Source organism: Coregonus lavaretus, assembly GCF_964263955.1.
Source record: "Coregonus lavaretus genome assembly, chromosome: 23".
Taxonomy (NCBI): Eukaryota; Metazoa; Chordata; class Actinopteri; order Salmoniformes; family Salmonidae; genus Coregonus; species Coregonus lavaretus.
In genome coordinates, this window is record NC_140010.1 from 2,016,078 (window position 1) to 2,040,374 (window position 24,297).

Below are 24,297 nucleotides of genomic sequence, written 5' to 3' on the forward strand. Positions count from 1 at the left end.
CAATATGAATGACTAATGGATGAACCAATATGAATGACTAATAGATGAACCAATATGAATGACTAATAGATGAACCAATATGAATCACTAATAGATGAACCAATATGAATCACTAATAGATGAACCAATATTAATGACTAATAGATTAACCAATATTAATGACTAAGATATGAACCAATATTAATGACTAATGGATGAACCAATATGAATGACTAATGGATGAACCAATATCAATGACTAATAGATGAACCAATATTAATGACTAATAGATGAACCAATATGAATGACTAATGGATGAACCAATATTAATGACTAATGGATGAACCAATATTAATGACTAAGATATGAACCAATATGAATGACTAATAGATGAACCAATATGAATGACTAATGGATGAACCAATATTAATGACTAATGGATGAACCAATATTAATGACTAAGATATGAACCAATATGAATGACTAATAGATTAACCAATATTAATGACTAATGGATGAACCAATATGAATGACTAATGGATGAACCAATATGAATCACTAATAGATGAACCAATATGAGTGACTAATAGATGAACCAATATTAATGACTAATGGATGAACCAATATGAATGACTAATGGATGAACCAATGTGAATGACTAACAGATGAACCAATATGAATGACTAATGGACGAACCAATATGAATGACTAATGGATGAACCAATATGAATGACTAATGGATGAACCAATATGAATGACTAATGGATGAACCAATATTAATGACTAATGGATGAACCAATATGAATGACTAATATATGAACCAATATTAATGACTAATGGATTAACCAATATTAATGACTAATAGATGAACCAATATGAATGACTAATGGATGAACCAATATGAATGACTAATGGATGAACCAATATTAATGACTAATAGATGAACCAATATGAATGACTAATAGATGAACCAATATGAATGACTAATGGATGAACCAATATGAATGACTAATAGATGAACCAATATGAATGACTAATAGATGAACCAATATTAATGACTAATGGATGAACCAATATGAATGACTAATGGATGAACCAATATGAATGACTAATAGATGAACCAATGTGAATGACTAACAGATGAACCAATATGAATGACTAATGGACGAACCAATATGAATGACTAATGGATGAACCAATATGAATGACTAATGGATGAACCAATATGAATGACTAATGGATTAACCAATATTAATGACTAATGGATGAACCAATATGAATGACTAATATATGAACCAATATTAATGACTAATGGATGAACCAATATTAATGACTAATAGATGAACCAATATGAATGACTAATGGATGAACCAATATGAATGACTAATGGATGAACCAATATGAATGACTAATGGATGAACCAATATGAATGACTAATGGATTAACCAATATGAATGACTAATGGATGAACCAATATGAATGACTAATATATGAACCAATATTAATGACTAATGGATGAACCAATATTAATGACTAATGGATGAACCAATATGAATGACTAATGGATGAACCAATATGAATGACTAATGGATGAACCAATATTAATGACTAATAGATGAACCAATATGAATGACTAATAGATGAACCAATATGAATGATACTAAATGATAGTTAGTAGATAATAGATGTATAAATACCTCCACACTGTCCGTGTGGACCAGAATATCAGTCAGCATATCAGTCAGCATATCAGTCAGCATGCCTATCAGTCAGCATGCCTATCAGTCAGCATGCCTATCAGTCAGCATGCCTATCAGCCAGCATGCCTATCAGTCAGCATGCCTATCAGTCAGCATGCCTATCAGTCAACATGCCTATCAGTCAGCATGCCTATCAGTCAGCATGCCTTTCAGTGAAAGCCACCAGCGCCACCAGGTTTCTTTACTGAACAATATGTTTGTTTTCTATTCCAGTGTATTTGATGTGTGTATCTTTGTAATTAGAGAGCTCATTTGTAAAAGAGAGCTTGGTTTCACTCTCAACATGACTCCCTGCCAAATTATAGGTTAAATAAATAAAAAATGTATACTTTTGTTATTTTATTAAAATAAGAAATAAAGATTCTCTGATACATTGAATCCCATGAATCAAGTCAACATGGCTTTTGTCACAAACGAGCCAACCACAACATATTATAATTTACTGAGGCAGCAATAACAAAGCCACCGAATAAGGGACGACTAAGGATGCAGGAATACTATTCACATACTTTTATTTCCACAGATCCCCTCTAGCAGTTGTACATTATTTAAGAACATACTGTTATACACAGTTATTGAAGCAGGGTGGGCGTCTACTCATTAAGGATAACAAAATGGACGAGAGATTTCCACTGTCACAAAACCATCAACCAATCACCTCCTCCTCCATTCGTCTTGTTTTTAAATAGATGATTAAAAATATAATATTTTAATGGACGTTTAGGAAGACAGGCTAACTTAGAGCAGGGTTTCCCAAACTCCAATCCTGGGGATCCCCCCCACCCCCCGGTGCACGTTTTGGTTTTTGCCCTACACGGCTGATTCAAATAATCCAAGCTTGATGATGAGTTGGTTATTTCAATCAGCTGTGTAGTCCCGTGTAGCTCAGTTGTGGGTTCATTTCCCACGGAGGACCAGTATGAAAAATAAATAAATGTATGCACTCACTAACTGTAAGTGGCTCTGGATAAGAGCGTCTGCTAAATGACTCACTAACTGTAAGTGGCTCTGGATAAGAGCGTCTGCTAAATGACTCACTAACTGTAAGTCGCTCTGGATAAGAGCGTCTGCTAAATGACTAAAACGTAATGAAAATGTAGTGCTAGGGCAACAATCAAAACGTGCACCCAGGGGGGCCCCCAGGACCGAGTTTGGGAAACCCTGACAGAGGATCTACAGCAGGGGCAGGTGACCCTGGTCCTGGAGGGCCGCAGGCACTTCATGTTTTTGATTTAACCGACCTGGAAGACCAGGTGCATGAATTTAGGCAATCACTGAACTGAACTGAATCAATTAGCTCAGTTGGTCAGGCTGTGGTGCCTAGTTGGAACCAAATCCTGAGGTACTCCGGGAACGGGGTTACCTACCCCTGATCTAGAAGCTTGATGATGGGGCAGGGGTTGAAGGTCAAGGTTGGAGACCAGGGGTTCAGAGGTGATTGATCAAACCAAAAACGGCACACAGACAGAAACTAGCTTTGCGTTGTCGTCGTAGTTACCACTGGACTCCTGTTATTATACTTACTGCACATGATCAATCACGTGATCAATCACATGATCAACCGCGTGACCAATCATATGATCAACCGCGTGATCAACCGCGTGATCAACCGCATCAAACACATTGAAAAGAAAAACAATATATTTTCATCATAAGTTTCCATTTCACAAGTCTTCCATCAGCTCTCTGTGCTCCTCTGTTGGAGACAGAACATATTTTAGAAGAGAGAAAGGGGAAGAGAGAGAGAGAGGGGGGGGGGGAGAGAGAGAGAGAGAGAGAGGGAGAGAGAGAGAGACAGAGAGAGAGAGAGAGAGAGAGAGAGACAGAGAGAGAGAGAGAGAGAGAGAGAGAGAGAGGAGGGGGGGAGAGGGGGGGAGAGAGAGAGAGGGGGGAGGGAGAGAGAGAGGGGGGAGGGAGAGAGAGGGGGGGGGGGGAGAGAGGGGGGGGAGAGGGGGAGAGACAGAGAGAGAGGGGGAGAAGTTGAAACATTGAAAAAGAAACAGAAGAAACGACAGAGTGAGAGGTGAGGGGGAAGAGAAGAAAGGAGAGTGGAGAGAAGAGGGAGAGGTGACTAGCTGCTGGCCGACTGACATTATCTCCATGGAGACGTGAGGTGGAGGTATGTCAGGGGTCTGTTACCATGAATTCATCTGACAACACCAGCAAACGCCTGTCTTGTGATTGGTTTAAAATCTAGTAGGAATGAAAGACACGCCTCTCATCGGCATCAAGCTCCTTCCTCAACCCCGCCCCCAGTTCACAACAGAAGAGGCTTGGTTCATCACAAATACTCAACGACAGATATCTATCTATCTAGGAACATATTGACTCTTGTCATCGTGACTTGGGAGACCAGACCACCACACTACCATCAACACACACCAGTCTCAGCACTCAGGGTCATATGCATTACTGCAAAACGTAGCAAAACTTTTTGCAATGGAAAACAAAAACAAGTTCAGGTGGTCTGAATAGAGTCAGTTTCCTTCACCACCATCTTGAATTACCTCTACACCCCAGCGCCTCTACACCCCAGCACTTCCATTCCCCAGGTTAACAAGCAGCACAGGGAAGTATGGAGGAGAGAAGGAGGAGGAAGAGGAGGAGGAAGAGGAGAAGAGGATGGCCCTCCTTGAGTCTGTGTTGGCGGTCGGGAATGTCGGTGTGCCTTTTTCATTTTTCATTTATTTATAGTGTTGTTTTGTTATATATATTTCAGAGACCGTTATGTTCAGTTCGTTGGTCATTATGGTAACCTGTCGGAGAAGTGAGCGTGTCCTAGACCGCTACTTAGATCCAAAATGGAGTCTGCGGGGCAGCCAGTTTCACCTCCCCCCACCACCACCACCAGTCTGCTGGGCTAGCAGGGTGGGGTGAGCCGAGTAGCTGGTCTGAGAGCCGTCTAGGTTCAGGCCATGAGCCACACAGTGCCAGTTGGTTGCTGCTGTAGGTTGAGCCTGGGGCTAGCTGGCTGGGGCCCCTGGGATCCGGAGGCTAGCTGTCTGAGGATAGCTGTGTGGGCTGAGGCTGGGTGACTGTGGCCCCTGGGCTGAAACTATGGCCCCTGGTACCTGGACGCGAGGGGCCCTTCGGTGTAACTGAAAGTGTGGCCCCTGGGCTGGAATTTAGGGGCCATTCGGTGTAACTGAAAGTGTGGCCCCTGGGCTGGAGTTTAGGGGCCGTTCGGTGTAACTGAAAGTGTGGCCCCTGGGCTGGAGTTTAGGGGCCGTTTGGTGTAACTGAAAGTGTGGCCCCTGGGCTGGAGTTTAGGGGGCCAGTCTGTGACCTCCGTCATCTGTTAGCAGGGTAGTAGTTTGGGTCCAGATAGTTATATCCAGGGGTCTGATCCAGGCAGTAGTCCCTGTCTAGGAAGGTCTCATGGTGATAGACCGGTTCCAGACGGTGGCAGGGCGCGTGGCTCTCCGTCTTGTACAGGCTGGAGGAGGGGACAAACAGGGGAAAGACAGGTTCATAAAAAGTTATCTAAGGCATACGCAACAAGGCTGCCAATGTGAAGGTTACTAAATGGCCATTGGAAAAAGTTTAGGAAGGTTTTTAAAAAGGCCCAGTGCAGTCAAAAATGTGATTATCCTGTATTTTAAATATATTTCCACACCATGGAGGTTGGAATAATACTGTGAAATTGTGATAATTATGATAATGCCCTTTTAGTGTAAGAGCTGTTTGTAAAGGCCGCCTGAAATTTCAGCCTAATTTGGTGGGATGGAGTTTTGACATCACCAGGCAGTAAATGAGTTAGTAGACCAATAAGAAAGCGAGTTCCAAACCTCTCTGCCAATAACAGCTAGTTTTCAGTTTGCCCCTCCCTACTCAGACCACTCCCAGACAGCCCTAGCAAATGTTTTGCTTGAGAAATTGCTCTTTGCTAACAAGCATATTTTTTGTTGTTGACCATTTTAATGGCAATCAATCACAGTAAGGTACTTAATTGTTAAGAAATGATTTGATATTGAGATAAAAACGGCTGTATTGAACCTTTAATACATGCTATTTGAAAAGAGGATTGCGGTTCTCTGTCATGAACAGGCTGGAGGAGGGGACAGGGGAAATATATTAGGGCTGTCAAATGATTAAAATTTTTAATCAAATTAATCAGAATTTTCAGTGGATTAATCATGATTAATCACTATTTGCAATTACACCTGAATCCTAACCATTTTTTTTCTGAAATGCATACCAAAAGATAAATAACAGGACACAGATACATAATTTTCATATTATGTCTGTTTATTAACACAGCCAAATAATGGTGTTTTAAATCAAGCTGAAACATACTACACACCATAATATTTGTCTTTGGCTGTGGCTCTTGACGGTGGCTTATAGAATGAGTCTTGAGACGCCACTTGCAAAACATCAAGGAAACCTGAGTCTTCTACAATGCTAATGGGTCTACAATCCTTTGCAATCCATTTTGCTATTGTGTTGGTCAAATTATCTGAGGTTGATTTTGTTAATTGCCTGCAAACATTCAGCGTGGTCTGGCGCAAACCACTTGCTGAATCTGACGGCCCAGCAAACGCATGTTTGGCGTTGACATGGTACTTCAAGCTTGAACAGCTCCGGTGAAATTGAAACTCCTTCTTACAAATCTTGCAAATAACCTTGTACTTGTTAACTGTACCATCATCATTCTTTTTATATTTGAATCCGTCAATAGGCCCACTTTGCTCACCTTGCTCCATCTCGCCTCTAGCTCCCAACCACTTTCCTGACCTGAATAATTTGTCACACTGCGCATGCGTGAAATGCGTTAAAAAAATTGACGTAATTAACAGCAAACAACTAATTAACGTCGTTAACGCGCTATTTTTGACAGCCCTAAAATATATATAAATAAATAATTGGCAATTTTTCATACTGTACATTACATTTCATTCTGTACTTCTTAATTTATTGTAAAAACAAAATAAATAAAACATTTCATGATTACATAGTGTTTATGAACGTGTTATGTATAGTTTAACTTATGAAGACTGTATAAGTACCCTTCAAATAAAGCGTTACCAAAAACTAAATATTGGGAAAAAGTCCAGCACACTGTTATGAGCCTATCTCCAGTCGTGGTCAAAAGTTTTGAGAATGACACAAATATTAATTTTCACAAAGTCTGCTGCCTCAGTTTTGATGATGGCAATTTGCATATACTCCAGAATATCATGAAGAGTGATCAGATGAATTGCAATTAATTGCAAAGTCCCTCTTTGCCATGAAAATGAACTTAATCCCCAAAAAACATTTCCACTGCATTTCAGCCCTGCCACAAAAGGACCAGCTGCCATCATGTCAGTGATTCTCTCGTTAACACAGGTGAGAGTGTTGACGAGGACAAGGCTGGAGATCACTCTGTCATGCTGATTGAGTTAGAATAACAGACTGGAAGCTTTAAAAGGAGGGTGGTGCTTGAAATCATTGTTCTTCCTCTGTTAACCATGGTTACCTGCAAGGAAACACGTTCCGTCATCATTGCTTAGCATAAAAAGGGCTTCACAGGCAAGGATATTGCTGCTAGTAAGATTGCACCTAAATCAACCATTTATCGGATCATCAAGAACATCCAGGAGAGAGGTTCAATTGTTGTGAAGAAGGCTTCAGGGTGCCCAAGAAAGTCCAGCAAGCACCAGGACCGTCTCCTAAAGTTGATTCAGCTGCGGGATCGGGGCACCACCAGTGCAGAGCTTGCTCAGGAATGGCAGCAGGCAGGTGTGAGTGCATCTGCACGCACAGTGAGGCGAAGACTTTTGGAGGATGGCCTGGTGTCAAGAAGGGCAGCAAAGAAGCCACTTCTCTCCTGGAAAAACATCAGGGACAGACTGATATTCTGCAAAAGGTACAGGGATTGGACTGCTGAGGACTGGGGTAAAGTCATTTTCTCTGGCCAGGAAACTCCCCAGACCTTAATCCCATTGAGAACTTGTGGTCGATCCTCAAGAGGCGGGTGGACAAACAAAAACCCAGAAATTCTGACAAACTCCAAGCATTGATTATGCAAGAATGGGCTGCCATCAGTCAGGATGTGGCCCAGAAGTTAATTGACAGTATGCCAGGGTGGATTGCAGAGGTCTTGAAAAAGAAGGGTCAACACTGCAAATATTGACTCTTTGCATAAACTTAATGTAATTGTCAATAAAAGCCTTTGACACTTATGGAATGCTTGTAATTATACTTCAGTATATCATAGTAACATCTGACAAAAATATCTCCTAACACTGAAGCAGCGAACTTTGTGAAGACCAATACTTGTGTCATTCTCAAAACTTTTGACTTCCGACACAATGTATTATTTTTTTTTTACATGTGTTTGAAATTGTTTAGTTCCTTTTGGCTCCTACCGAACAGACCCCAGTCAATACATAGTCCTGTTTGGCTCCTACTGAACAGACCCCAATCATACATAGTCCCGTTTGGCTGTGTTTAAAAATGTTTTAACCCATTTCTAGCCTGATGAACAGATCCCCAGCCAGGCAGGACTCACCAGTCGGAGCAGTTGGAGCAGAAGTCTACAGCGTTGTATGAGGGACAGTCCTGACAATGCCACCGCACCCCCTGGATTGGCTCCACACCACACACGTCACACTGGAGAGAGAGACAGAAGGTTAACATGACATTATAAACCAGGAAGTTTGGGTCTTGGATGCTGATTGGATGAAACAGCATTTCAGCCTTGTGAATATCAGACAATATACCACAGGTATGATGCAAAAATACTAATTTACTTTTCCATTTATGTTAGTAACTAGTTTATAATAGCAATAAGGCACCTTGGGGTTTATGGTATATGTGCATCCGTGTCTGTGTGTTAATCTGTGTGTGTGTGCTTATGTGTCTGTGTGTGTGTGTGTGTGTGTGTGTGTGTGTGTGTGTGTGTGTGTGTCTGTGTGTGTGGGCTGTGCCTAAGAACAGCTGCTGTCGTATATTGGCCATTATAAACTGGGTGGTTTGAGCCCTGAAATGCTGATTGGCTGACAGCCGTGGTATATTGTCATACCACAGGTATGACAAAACATTTATTTTTCCTGCTCTAATTACGTTGGTAACCAGTTTATAATAGCAATAAGGCATCTCTGGGGTTTGTGGTATATGGCCAATATATCACGGCTAAGGGCTGTATCCATTCACTCCACAACCTCAGGCCTTATTGTTATAGAGGGACAGTAGAGACATTCAGCTACCTACCTACCACACCTCCTTATTGTTATAGAGGGACAGTAGAGACAGTCAGCTACCTACCTACCACACCTCCTTATGGTTATAGAGGGACAGTAGAGACAGTCAGCTACCTACCTACCACACCTCCTTATTGTTATAGAGGGACAGTAGTCAGCTACCTACCTACCACACCTCCTTATTGTTATAGAGGGACAGTAGAGACAGTCAGCTACCTACCTACCACACCTCCTTATTGTTATAGAGGGACAGTAGAGACAGTCAGCTACCTACCTACCACACCTCCTTATTGTTATAGAGGGACAGTAGAGACAGTCAGCTACCTACCTACCACACCTCCTTATTGTTATAGAGGGACAGTAGAGACAGTCAGCTACCTACCTACCACACCTCCTTATTGTTATAGAGGGACAGTAGAGACAGTCAGCTACCTACCTACCACACCTCCTTATTGTTATAGAGGGACAGTAGAGACAGTCAGCTACCTACCTACCACACCTCCTTATTGTTATAGAGGGACAGTAGAGACAGTCAGCTACCTACCTACCACACCTCCTTATTGTTATAGAGGGACAGTAGAGACAGTCAGCTACCTACCTACCACACCTCCTTATTGTTATAGAGGGACAGTAGATACAGTCAGCTACCTACCTACCACACCTCCTTATTGTTATAGAGGGACAGTAGAGACAGTCAGCTACCTACCTACCACACCTCCTTATTGTTATAGAGGGACAGTAGAGACAGTCAGCTACCTACCTACCACACCTCCTTATTGTTATAGAGGGACAGTAGAGACAGTCAGCTACCTACCTACCACACCTCCTTATTGTTATAGAGGGACAGTAGTCAGCTACCTACCTACCACACCTCCTTATTGTTATAGAGGGACAGTAGAGACATTCAGCTACCTATCTACCACACCTCCTTATTGTTATAGAGGGACAGTAGTCAGCTACCTACCTACCACACCTCCTTATTGTTATAGAGGGACAGTAGAGACAGTCAGCTACCTACCTACCACACCTCCTTATTGTTATAGAGGGACAGTAGTCAGCTACCTACCTACCACACCTCCTTATTGTTATAGAGGGACAGTAGAGACATTCAGCTACCTATCTACCACACCTCCTTATTGTTATAGAGGGACAGTATAGACAGTCAGCTACCAAAAGTATTTGGAAACCTGCTCGTCAAACATCATGGGCATTAATATGGAGTTGGTCCCCCCTTTGCTGCTATAACAGCCTCCACTCTTCCGGGAAGGCTTTCCACTAGATGTTGGAACATTGCTTCCATTCAGCCACAAGAGCATTAGTGAGGTCGGGCACTGATGTTGGGCGATTAGGCCTGGCTCGCAGTCGGCGTTCCAATTCATCCCAAAGGTGTTCGATGGGGTTGAGGTCAGGGCTCTGTGCAGGCCAGTCAAGTTCTTCCACACTGATCTCGACAAACCATTTCTGTATGGACCTCGCTTTGGGCACGGGGGCATTGTCATGCTGAAACAGGAAAGGGCCTAACCCCAAACTGTTGCCACAAAGTTGGAAGCACAGAATCGTCTAGAATGTCATTGTATGTTGTAGCGTTAAGATCTCCCTTCACTGGAACTAAGGGGCCTAGACCGAACCATGAAAAACATCCCCAGACCATTATTCCTCCTCCACCAAACTTTACAGTTGGCATTATGCATTGGGGCAGGTAGCGTTCTCCAGAGTCCAATGGCTGCGAGCTTTACACCACTCCAGCCGACGCTTGGCATTGCGCATTGATTTTAGGCTTGTGTGCGGCTGCTCGGCCATGGAAACCCATTTCATTAAGCTCCTGCCAAACAGTTATTGTGCTGACATTGCTTCCAGAGGCAGTTTGGAACTCGGTAGTGAGTGTTGCAACTGAGGACAGACGAGTTTTACGCGCTTCAGCACTCGGCGGTCCAGTTCTGTGAGCTTGTGTGGCCTACCACTTCGGGGCTGAGCCGTTGTTGCTCCTAGACGTTTCCACTTCACAATAACAGCACTTACAGTTGACCGGGGCAGCTCTAGCAGGGCAGAAATTTGACAAACTGACTTGTTGGAAAGGTGGCATCCTATGACGGCGCCACGTTGAAAGTCACTGAGCTCTTCAGTATGGGCCATTCTACTGCCAATGTTTGTCTGTGGAGATTGCATGGCTGTGTGCTCGATTTTATACACCTGTCAGCAACAGGTGTGGCTGAAATAGAATCCACTAATATGAAGGGGTGTCCACATACTGCTGTATATATAGTGTACCTCTATTAGAATCCACTAATATGAAGGGGTGTCCACATACTGCTGTTTATATAGTGTATCTCTATTAGAATCCACTAATATGAAGGGGTGTCCACATACTGCTGTATATATAGTGCATCTCTATTAGAATCCACTAATATGAAGGGGTGTCCTCATACTGCTGTTTATATAGTGTATCTCTATTAGAATCCACTAATATGAAGGGGTGTCCACATACTGCTGTATATATAGTGTACCTCTATTAGAATCCACTAATATGAAGGGGTGTCCACATACTGCTGTATATATAGTGCATCTCTATTAGAATCCACTAATATGAAGGGGTGTCCACATACTGCTGTATATATAGTGTATCTCTTGAAGGGCCATGGCAGTGAGTGTGTACCTTGTATCCATGGTGAAGGGCCATGGCAGTGAGTGTGTACCTTGTATCCATGGTGAAGGGCCATGGCAGTGTGTGTGTACCTTGTATCCATGGTGAAGGGCCATGGCAGTGAGTGTGTACCTTGTATCCATGGTGAAGGGCCATGGCAGTGAGTGTGTACCTTGTATCCATGGTGAAGGGCCATGGCAGTGAGTGTGTACCTTGTATCCATGGTGAAGGGCCATGGCAGTGTGTGTGTACCTTGTATCCATGGTGAAGGGCCATGGCAGTGTGTGTGTACCTTGTATCCATGGTGAAGGGCCATGGCAGTGTGTGTGTACCTTGTATCCATGGTGAAGGGCCATGGCAGTGTGTGTGTACCTTGTATCCATGGTGAAGGGCCATGGCAGTGTGTGTGTACCTTGTATCCATGGTGAAGGGCCATGCCGCTCTCAGCCTGGATCTCCTGTAGTTTGTGTTTCTTCATCCTCTTCAGCTCCAGAAGCTCCTTGTACTCCGGCAGGTGTCTCAACTCCACAGGTACACCATCCTCATCCTGGAGACACACACACACACACACACACAACACACAACACACACACACGCAGGCACTCAAACAGGGACAAGGACACACACTCTTTAGTGTGACAGACTAACATTAACAGTCAGGTTTCTGAAGAGCAGCATGCAGATCCTCTATCCAACTAAGACTGATTGGTTGATTCCTCAAATCCACAGGACTGTTAGTAGTGACAGGAATCTGAATGACTTTACATATGAGCTTTGCTGCTGACGCACTTTCACAGCATGTGTGTGTTTATCTCAGCGAGGAGAGAGAGAGAGAGAGACAGAGAGACAGAGAGAGAGACAGAGAGACAGAGAGAGAGACAGAGAGACAGAGAGACAGAGAGAGAGAGAGAGAGGAGGAGAGGAGAGGAGAGGAGAGGAGAGGAGAGGAGAGAGAGAGAGAGAGAGAGAGAGAGAGAGAGAGAGGAGAGAGAGAGAGAGAAGAACTAGACACTATTAACAGTCATGGGGACAAACACCTACCGGGAAGCAACAACCTTTCCCTCCCCACATACCCCCCTAGAAACAACTATGACAAAGTGAAAAACAAAAATGGAGTACAGCTCCTGAAGCTCTGTCGAACACTGGGTCTGTACATAGTCAATGGTAGGCTAAGAGGGGACTCTTTTGGTAGGTCCACCTACAGCTCATCCCTTGGCAGCAGTACTGTAGACTACTTCATCACAGACCTCAACCCGGAGTCTCTCAGAGCCTTCACAGTCAGCCCACTAACACCTCTCTCTGACCACAGTAAAATCACAGTGTATCTGAGAAGAGCAGAACCCAACCATGAAGCATCACGGCCCAATAAATTACATGGTGCTAAACAGACCTATAGATGGAGTGCAAACAGTACAGAAATCTACCAAAAAGCAATTAGTAGCCAAAAAATACAATCTCTCCTGGACAACTTTAGCCTTAACATTCTCATACAGCAATGAAGATGTAAATTTGTCCGTTTGGAACATAAACTTTATATTTGACAAATTAGCCTCCTTGGCTAATCTAAAGAAACATAAGAGCAAACCAAAAATAATAGATAATGAAAAATTGTTTGATAATGATTGCAAAAATCTAAGAAAGTCATTGAGAAATAAATCTAATCAAAAACACAGAGACCCTGACAACAAAAATATACGTCTTCAATATGGGGAAACACTGAAGCAATACAAACACACTAAGAACAAAAAAGGAACAGCACATTAGAAATCAGCTGGTTGTGATTGAGGAATCCATAGAATCAAACCACTTCTGGGAAAATTTGAATAAATTAAACAAACCTCATAATGAGGAATTGGCTATCCAAAATGGGGAGAAATCACTTTGCAAACCTCTACAGCAATATAACAAAGAGCCCAGAACAACAAGATGTACAAGAACAATTACAAATCCTTGAATCAGCAGTCAAATACTATCAGAATCCTGTGGATACCCCAATTACAGAACAATAATTATTGGAAAAACTTTGCACTCTCCAACCCAAAAAGGCCTGTGGTGCTGATGGTATTTTAAATGATCAAATATACAGACCACAAATTCAAATTGGCTATACTCAAACTCTTCAACATTATCCTAACTGCAGGTATTTAATGAATTGGCAAAAACATTAGTAGAATCGGCAGCACCTGGTCTCACCCTACACAACATTGAAATCAAGTGTCTGCTGTACGCAGATGACCTGGTGCTACTGTCTCCCACTAAGGAGGGGTTACAACAGCATCTAGATCAGGGGTGTCAAACGTCCGGCCCGCGGGCCAGAACAGGCCCGCAAACGGGTTTAATCCGGCCCGCGAGATGATTTTGTAAAGTATAAAAATTAGCTGCAATTTTTCAATAAAATAAACTGCTGTTCTAATTGTGTCCACTCGATGGCGCAATAGCAATTGTGTTAAGCAAGCAAACTGTTTATACCGGGGCAGAGCAAATAGGTCAAGCAAGTGCAGCCAGTCCGGATGAGCTACTTTGTTTTGCCCGCGATATTTATTACGGCTTCTACTTTTAACATTATGTGCTTTGGCACCCTCATTGCCCCAATATGTCTCTGTCAAAAAAGAGAAAAGTGGACGCAGAGTGCAGAGTGTTCCAAGAAAAATTGTCATCCTTCTATTTATTCACGGAATTGAATGGGAAAGCTGTATGTTTGGTGTGTTCACAGCATGTTGCAGTGCTGAAAGAATATAACCTTCGTCGCCACTATGTGAGTCTTCATGCCGACAAATATGACAACTTTCAAGGACAGCGGAGATGAGAGAAGGTGAATGAACTGTTGGCGGGTCTGAAGAAACAGCAGTCTGTGTTTACTCACAGCCGAGACATCAGTGACGCTGCAGTGAAGCTAGCTACCTCATTGCTAATGAAATCGCAGTGGCTTCAAAACCATTTAGTGAGGGTGAATTTGTAAAAACATGCATGATGAAGGCAGCAGAGATTGTGTGCCCTGAAACGCACCAGGCTTTTGCAAATATCAGCCTGACAAGAAACACAGTTGCAGACAGGATTTCCGATCTTTCAGTGGATTTGGACAGCCAGTTGAAGCAAAAAGTAAAGTCATGTATTGCATTTTCGGTTGCAATTGATGAAAGCACGGACATTACAGATGTTGCACATCTGGCCATTTTCATCCGCGGAGTTGATGACACATTGACCGTCACCGAGGAGTTCGTGGAGTTGGTGCCCATGACAGATACAACGACAGCAGCTGATATTTTCACTGCACTCGTCGGCGCGCTGGACAGGGTCGGAGTGGACTGGTCCCGCGCTGTCAGCCTGGCTACAGATGGTGCGCCCTCAATGATCGGGAAAAAAGCAGGCGTTGTGACAAAGTTCAGAGAGAAAGTGCAATCTGCAAATGGAGGACGTGATTTTTTGACTTTTCACTGTATTTTGCACCAGGAGGCTTTGTGTTGCAAGTCATTAAAGATGGATAACGTCATGAATAAAACAAAGCTGCGCTCAAGGCTCACGCACAAGCAATTGAATCACATCCTGAAGTTGGCTGCCACTCAGGATGTGACGCCTGATATTGATGCGCTGGTGAAAGCTAAAAGATGCCAGGTATCAGGAGTCAAATAAACTATGCAACACCACTTAAAGTGCTGCATGAGACACCCTGATATAGTTCTGTGATCTGTGATATACTTCTGTGAATCACTGAGGCATTGTGTGTTTGTGTGTTGTTTGTCCTCAGAATTTCAAATAACTTGAGGTGTTTTATGATTAATAGTGATGTTGTGCTTGTACTATTACTATAGTATTAAAACAAAGAAAACAAAGAAAACAATCTGAAGTTGTTGTTTTTAAGTTATATATACCATGATTTTACCGGTCCGGCCCACTTGGGAATAGATTTTCCTCCATGTAGCCCCTGAGCTAAAATGAGTTTGACACCCCTGATCTAGATCATCTGCACAGGTTCTGTCAGACCTGGGCTCGGACCGTTAATCTAAATAAAACGAATATAATGATATTCCAAAAAAGGTCAGGAAATCAGGATGACAAATATAAATTCTATATGGACACAGTTCTATTAGAACACACCAAAAAAAGTTCCTCGGCGTACACATCACTGACATTCTGAAATGGACAGTGTGGTGAAGAAGGCACAACATCGCCTCTTCAACCTCAGGAGGCTGAAGATATTTGGCTTGGCACCTAAAACCCTCACAAACTTTTACAGATGTCCAATTGAGAGCATCCTGTCAGGCTGTATCACCGCCTGGTACGGCAACTGCACCGCCCGCAACCGCAGGGCTCTCCAGAGGGTGGTGCGGTCTGCCGAACACATCACCGGGGGCAAACTACCCGCCCTCCAGGACACCTACAGCACCCGAGGTCACAGGAAGGCCAAAAAGATCATCAAGGACATCAACCCGAGCCACTGCCTGTTCACCCCGCTATCATCCAGAAGGCGAGGTCAGATAAAGTAATCCTTCTACCCCCCCCCCCCCCCCCAAAAAAAAAAAAAAAAAAAAAAAAAAAAAGAGATTGTAAAGTGGTTGTCCCACTGGCTATAGGGTGAATGCACCTATTTGTAAGTCGCTCTGGATAAGAGCGTCTGCTAAATGACGTAAATGTAAATGTCAGTACAGGTGCATCAAAGCTGGGACCGAGAGACTGAAAAACAGCTTCTATCTCAAGGCCATGATAACATACCAACTATACACACACGTACGCATGGATTTTGTGTTGTAGATATGTGGTAGTGGAGTAGGGGCCTGAGGGCACACAGTGTGTTGTGAAATCTGTGAATGTATTGTAATGTTTTTTTAAATTGTATAAACTGCCTTAATTTAGCTGGATCCGAGTAAGAGTTCATGGGGATCCATAATAAATACATCAAACTGTTAGTTAGCCATCACGAGCCGGCTACCACCCGGTTACTCAACCCTGCACCTTAGAGGCTTGCGAAAGTATTCACCCCCCTTGGCATTTTTCCTATTTTGTTGCCTTACAACCTGGAATTAAAATTGATTTTTTGGGGGTTTGTATAATTTGATTTACACAACATGAAGATGCAACATATTTTTTATTGTTAAACAAACAAGAAATAAGACAAAAAAACAGACTTGAGCGTGCATAACTATTCACCTCCCCAAAGTCAATACTTTGTAGAGCCACCGTTTGCAGCAATTACAGCTGCAAGTCTCTTGGGGTATGTCTCTATAAGCTTGGCACATCTAGCCACTGGGATTTTTGCCCATTCTTCAAAGCAAAACGTGAACCTCCGTCCCAGTCTCAAATCTCTGGAAGACTGAAACAGGTTTCCCTCAAGAATTTCCCTGTATTTAGCACCATCCATCACTCCTTCAATTCTGACCAGTTTCCCAGTCCCTGCCGATGAAAAACATCCCCACAGCATGATGCTGCCACCACCATGCTTCACTGTGGGGATGGTGTTCTTGGGGTGATGAGAGGTGTTGGGTTTGCGCCAGACATAGCGTTTTCCTTGATTGCCAAAAAGCTCAATTTTAGTCTCATCTGACCAGAGTACCTTCTTCCATATGTTTGGGGAGTCTCCCACATGCCTTTTGGCGAACACCAAACACGTGTTTGCTTATTTTTTTCTTTAAGCAATGGCTTTTTTCTGGCCACTCTTCCGTAAAGCCCAGCTCTGTGGAGTGTACGGCTTAAAGTGGTCCTATGGACAGATACTCCAATCTCCGCTGTGGAGCTTTTCAGCTCCTTCGGGGTTATCTTTGGTCTCTTTGTTGCCTCCCTGATTAATGCCCTCCTTGCCTGGTCCGTGAGTTTTGGTGGGCGGCCCTCTCTTGGCAGGTTTGTTGTGGTGCCATTTTCTTTCCATTTTTTTATAATGGATTTAACGGTGCTCTGTGGGATGTTCAAAGTTCCTGATATTTTTTTATAACCCAACCCTGATCTGTACTTCTCCACAACTTTGTCCCTGACCTGTTTGGAGAGCTCCTTGGTCTTCATGGTGCCGCTTGCTTGGTGGTGCCCCTTGCTTAGTGGTGTTGCAGACTCTGGGGCCTTTCAGAACAGGTGTATATATACTGAGATCATGTGACACTTAGTTAAATAAAGTCCACCTGTGTGCAATCTAAGTATGTGACTCTGAAGGTAATTGGTTGCACCAGATCTTATTTAGGGGCTTCATAGCAAAGGGGGTGAATACATATGCATGCACCACTTTTCCGTTATTTATTTTTTAGAATTTTTTTAAACTAGTTATTTTTTTCATTTCACTTCACCAATTTTGACTATTTTGTGTATGTCCATTACATGAAATCCAAATAAAAGTCCATTTAAATTACAGGTTGTAATGCAACAAAATAGGAAAAACGACAAGGGAGATGAATACTTTTGCAAGGCACTGTACATAGACAAGGAATTACTGGCCACTTTAATAATGGAATCACAAATTTGATTTGATTTAGATCAGTCAGCAAGCTGTTGTCAGTGTGTGTGTCGTACCGTGTTGTCAGTGTGTGTGTCGTACTGTGTTGTCAGTGTGTGTCGTACCGTGTTGTCAGTATGTGTGGTACCGTGTTGTCAGTGTGTGTGTCGTACCGTGTTGTCAGTGTGTGTGTCGTACCGTGTTGTCAGTGTGTGTGTCGTACCGTGTTGTCAGTGTGTGACATACCGAGTGGTCTCCATCAGGGTCCTGTAGAGAGCTATAGTAGGCGGCTCTCTCATCCTCTTCATCCATATAGACAGGAGGCTCATATGACGTCAGGAAGGTGGACGGTCGGTACAGGTGCTTGTTCAGGTGGTGCTGCCTCTTATTGGACACCTACAGACAACAACAGATTACTACACACACTCGCCACGGACCCCACCGCTGGTTATTTACCTAAACACACTCTCTACGGACCCCACCGCTGGTTATTTAACTAAACACACTCTCTACGGACCCCACCGCTGGTTATTTACCTAAACACACTCGCTACGGACCCCACCGCTGGTTATTTAACTAAACACACTCTCTACGGACCCCACCGCTGGTTATTTAACTAAACACACTCTCTACGGACCCCACCGCTGGTTATTTAACTAAACACACTCTCTACGGACCCCACCGCTGGTTATTTAACTAAACACACTCTCTACGGACCCCACCGCTGGTTATTTACCTAAACCCACTCTCTACGGACCCCACCGCTGGTTATTTACCTAAACCCACTCTCTACGGACCCCACCGCTGGTTATTTACCTAAACCCACTCTCTACGGACCCCACCGCTGGTTATTTAACTAAACACACTCTCTACGGACCCCACCGCTGGTTATTTACCTAAACCCACTCTCTACGGACCCCACCGCTGGTTATTTACCTAAACCCACTCTCTACGGACCCCACCGCTGGTTATTTACCTAAACACACTCTCTACGGACCCCACCGCTGGTTATTTAACTAAACCCACTCTCTACGGACCCCACCACTGGTTATTTACCTAAACCCACTCGCTACAGAGCCCACCGCTGGTTATTTAACTAAACCCACTCTCTACGGACCCCACCGCTGGTTATTTACCTAAACCCACTCGCTACAGACCCCACCGCTGGTTATTTAACTAAACACACTCTCTACGGACCCCACCGCTGGTTATTTAACTAAACACACTCTCTACGGACCCCACCGCTGGTTATTTAACTACACACACTCTCAACGGACCCCACCGCTGGTTATTTAACTAAACACACTCGCTACGGACCCCACCGCTGGTTATTTAACTAAACCCACTCTCAACGGACCCCACCGCTGGTTATTTACCTAAACCCACTCTCAACGGACCCCACCGCTGGTTATTTACCTAAACCCACTCGCTACAGACCCCACCGCTGGTTATTTAACTAAACACACTCTCTACGGACCCCATCGCTGGTTATTTAACTAAACACACTCTCTACGGACCCCACCGCTGGTTATTTAACTAAACCCACTCTCTACGGACCCCACCGCTGGTTATTTAACTAAACACACTCTCTACGGACCCCACCGCTGGTTATTTAACTAAACACACTCTCTACGGACCCCACCGCTGGTTATTTACCTAAACACACTCTCTACGGACCCCACCGCTGGTTATTTACCTAAACACACTCGCTACGGACCCCACCGCTGGTTATTTAACTAAACCCACTCTCAACGGACCCCACCGCTGGTTATTTACCTAAACCCACTCGCTACAGACCCCACCGCTGGTTATTTAACTAAACACACTCTCTACGGACCCCACCGCTGGTTATTTAACTAAACCCACTCTCTACGGACCCCATGGCTGGTTATTTAACTAAACACACTCTCTACGGACCCCACCGCTGGTTATTTAACTAAACCCACTCTCTACGGACCCCATGGCTGGTTATTTAACTAAACACACTCTCTACGGACCCCATCGCTGGTTATTTAACTAAACACACTCTCTACGGACCCCATGGCTGGTTATTTAACTAAACACACTCTCTACGGACCCCACCGCTGGTTATTTAACTAAACACACTCTCTACGGACCCCACCGCTGGTTATTTAACTAAACACACTCGCTACAGACCCCACCGCTGGTTATTTACCTAAACACACTCTCTACGGACCCCACCGCTGGTAATTTAACTAAACACACTCTCTACGGACCCCACCGCTGGTTATTTAACTACACACACTCTCAACGGACCCCACCGCTGGTTATTTAACTAAACACACTCGCTACGGACCCCACCGCTGGTTATTTAACTAAACCCACTCTCAACGGACCCCACCGCTGGTTATTTACCTAAACCCACTCTCAACGGACCCCACCGCTGGTTATTTACCTAAACCCACTCGCTACAGACCCCACCGCTGGTTATTTAACTAAACACACTCTCTACGGACCCCATCGCTGGTTATTTAACTAAACACACTCTCTACGGACCCCACCGCTGGTTATTTAACTAAACCCACTCTCTACGGACCCCACCGCTGGTTATTTAACTAAACACACTCTCTACGGACCCCACCGCTGGTTATTTAACTAAACACACTCTCTACGGACCCCACCGCTGGTTATTTAACTAAACACACTCTCTACGGACCCCACCGCTGGTTATTTACCTAAACACACTCGCTACGGACCCCACCGCTGGTTATTTAACTAAACCCACTCTCAACGGACCCCACCGCTGGTTATTTACCTAAACCCACTCGCTACAGACCCCACCGCTGGTTATTTAACTAAACACATTCTCTACGGACCCCACCGCTGGTTATTTAACTAAACCCACTCTCTACGGACCCCATGGCTGGTTATTTAACTAAACACACTCTCTACGGACCCCACCGCTGGTTATTTAACTAAACCCACTCTCTACGGACCCCATGGCTGGTTATTTAACTAAACACACTCTCTACGGACCCCATCGCTGGTTATTTAACTAAACACACTCTCTACGGACCCCATGGCTGGTTATTTAACTAAACACACTCTCTACGGACCCCACCGCTGGTTATTTAACTAAACACACTCTCTACGGACCCCACCGCTGGTTATTTAACTAAACACACTCGCTACGGACCCCACCGCTGGTTATTTACCTAAACACACTCTCTACGGACCCCACCGCTGGTAATTTAACTAAACACACTCGCTACGGACCCCACCGCTGGTTATTTAACTAAACACACTCTCTACGGACCCCACCGCTGGTTATTTAACTAAACACACTCTCTACGGACCCCACCGCTGGTTATTTAACTTAAACACACTCTCTACGGACCCCACCGCTGGTTATTTAACTAAACACACTCTCTACAGACCCCACCGCTGGTTATTTAACTAAACACACTCTCTACGGACCCCACCGCTGGTTATTTAACTAAACACACTCGCCACGGACCCCACCGCTGGTTATTTAACTAAACACACTCTCTACAGACCCCACCGCTGGTTATTTACCTAAACCCACTCTCTACGGACCCCACCGCTGGTTATTTACCTAAACCCACTCTCTACGGACCCCACCGCTGGTTATTTAACTAAACCCACTCTCTACGGATCTTACCGCTGGTTATTTAACTAAACCCACTCTCTACGGACCCCACCACTGGTTATTTACCTAAACACACTCGCTACGGACCCCACCGCTGGTTATTTACCTAAACCCACTCTCTACGGACCCCACCGCTCGTTATTTACCTAAACCCACTCTCTACGGACCCCACCGCTGGTTATTTAACTAAACACTCTCTACGGACCCCACCGCTGGTTATTTACCTAAACACACTCTCTACGGACCCCACCGCTGGTTATTTACCTAAACACACTCTCTACGGACCCCACCGCTGGTTATTTAACTAAACACACTCGCTACGGACCCCATCGCTGGTTATTTAACTTAAACACACTCTCTACGGACCCCACCGCTGGTTATTTAACTAAACACACTCTCTACGGACCCCACCGCTGGTTATTTAACTAAACACACTCGCCACGGACCCCACCGCTGGTTATTTACCTAAACACACTCTCTACGGACCCCACCGCTGGTTATTTAACTAAACACACTCTCTACGGACCCCACCGCTGGTTATTTAACTAAACACACTCTCTACGGACCCCACCGCTGGTTATTTAACTAAACACACTCTCTACGGACCCCACCGCTGGTTATTTAACTAAACACACTCTCTACGGACCCCACCGCTGGTTATTTACCTAAACCCACTCTCTACGGACCCCACCGCTGGTTATTTAACTAAACCCACTCTCTACGGACCCCACCGCTGGTTAATTAACTAAACACACTCTCTACGGACCCCACCGCTGGTTATTTACCTAAACACACTCTCTACGGACCCCACCGCTGGTTATTTAACTAAACACACTCGCTACGGACCCCACCGCTGGTTATTTACCTAAACACACTCTCTACGGACCCCACCGCTGGTTATTTAACTAAACACACTCTCTACGGACCCCACCGCTGGTTATTTACCTAAACACACTCTCTACGGACCCCACCGCTGGTTATTTAACTAAACACACTCTCTACGGACCCCACCGCTGGTTATTTAACTAAACACACTCTCTACGGACCCCATCGCTGGTTATTTAACTAAACACACTCTCTACGGACCCCACCGCTGGTTATTTACCTAAACCCACTCTCTACGGACCCCACCGCTGGTTATTTACCTAAACCCACTCTCTACGGACCCCACCGCTGGTTATTTAACTAAACACACTCTCTACGGACCCCACCGCTGGTTATTTACCTAAAACCACTCTCTACGGACCCCACCGCTGGTTATTTACCTAAAACCACTCTCTACGGACCCCACCGCTGGTTATTTACCTAAACACACTCTCTACGGACCCCATCGCTGGTTATTTACCTAAACACACTCTCTACGGACCCCATCGCTGGTTATTTAACTAAACACACTCTCTACGGACCCCACCGCTGGTTATTTAACTAAACACACTCTCTACGGACCCCACCGCTGGTTAATTATCTAAACACACTCTCTACGGACCCCACCGCTGGTTATTTAACTAAACACACTCTCTACGGACCCCACCGCTGGTTATTTAACTAAACACACTCGCTACGGATCTTACCGCTGGTTATTTAACTAAACACACTCTCTACGGACCCCACCGCTGGTTATTTACCTAAACCCACTCTCTACGGACCCCACCGCTGGTTATTTACCTAAACCCACTCTCTACGGACCCCACCGCTGGTTATTTACCTAAACACACTCTCTACGGACCCCACCGCTGGTTATTTAACTAAACACACTCGCTACGGACCCCACCGCTGGTTATTTAACTAAACCCACTCTCTACGGACCCCACCGCTGGTTATTTACCTAAACACACTCTCTACGGACCCCACCGCTGGTTATTTACCTAAACACACTCTCTACGGACCCCAACGCTGGTTATTTACCTAAACCCACTCTCTACGGACCCCACCGCTGGTTATTTACCTAAACACACTCGCTACGGACCCCACCGCTGGTTATTTAACTAAACACACTCTCTACGGACCCCACCGCTGGTTATTTAACTAAACACACTCGCTACGGACCCCACCGCTGGTTATTTAACTAAACACACTCTCTACGGACCCCACCGCTGGTAATTTAACTAAACACACTCTCTACGGACCCCACCGCTGGTTATTTAACTAAACACACTCTCTACGGACCCCACCGCTGGTTATTTAACTAAACACACTCTCTACGGACCCCACCGCTGGTTATTTAACTAAACACACTCTCTACGGACCCCACCGCTGGTTATTTACCTAAACACACTCTCTACGGACCCCACCGCTGGTTATTTACCTAAACACACTCTCTACGGACCCCACCGCTGGTTATTTACCTAAAACCACTCTCTACGGACCCCACCGCTGGTTATTTAACTAAACACACTCGCTACGGACCCCACCGCTGGTTATTTAACTAAACACACTCTCTACGGACCCCACCGCTGGTTATTTAACTAAACACACTCTCTACGGACCCCACCGCTGGTTATTTACCTAAACCCACTCTCTACGGACCCCACCGCTGGTTATTTAACTAAACACACTCTCTACGGACCCCACCGCTGGTTATTTAACTAAACCCACTCTCTACGGACCCCACCGCTGGTTATTTAACTAAACACACTCTCTACGGACCCCACCGCTGGTTATTTACCTAAACCCACTCTCTACGGACC

The 24,297-nt window shown here is 44.5% G+C and overlaps 1 protein-coding gene across 1 annotated transcript in view; it reads right to left on the reverse strand.

Annotated features, from left to right (window-relative positions):
- Positions 1 to 3,768: 3,768 nt before the first annotated feature.
- LOC311098761 (ZZ-type zinc finger-containing protein 3-like) overlaps positions 3,769 to 24,297 on the reverse strand; it is an 84,858-nt gene continuing 64,329 nt past the window's right edge. Inside the window, exons 11-14 of the mRNA XM_084139324.1 lie at positions 18,226 to 18,375; positions 11,980 to 12,114; positions 8,236 to 8,336; positions 3,769 to 5,175 (exon numbers count right to left, since the gene is read on the reverse strand). Of these exons, the coding sequence (XP_083995450.1) occupies positions 5,031 to 5,175; positions 8,236 to 8,336; positions 11,980 to 12,114; positions 18,226 to 18,375 (531 nt within the window). The 3' untranslated portion in view covers positions 3,769 to 5,030. The remainder of the gene's footprint in view (positions 5,176 to 8,235; positions 8,337 to 11,979; positions 12,115 to 18,225; positions 18,376 to 24,297) is intronic.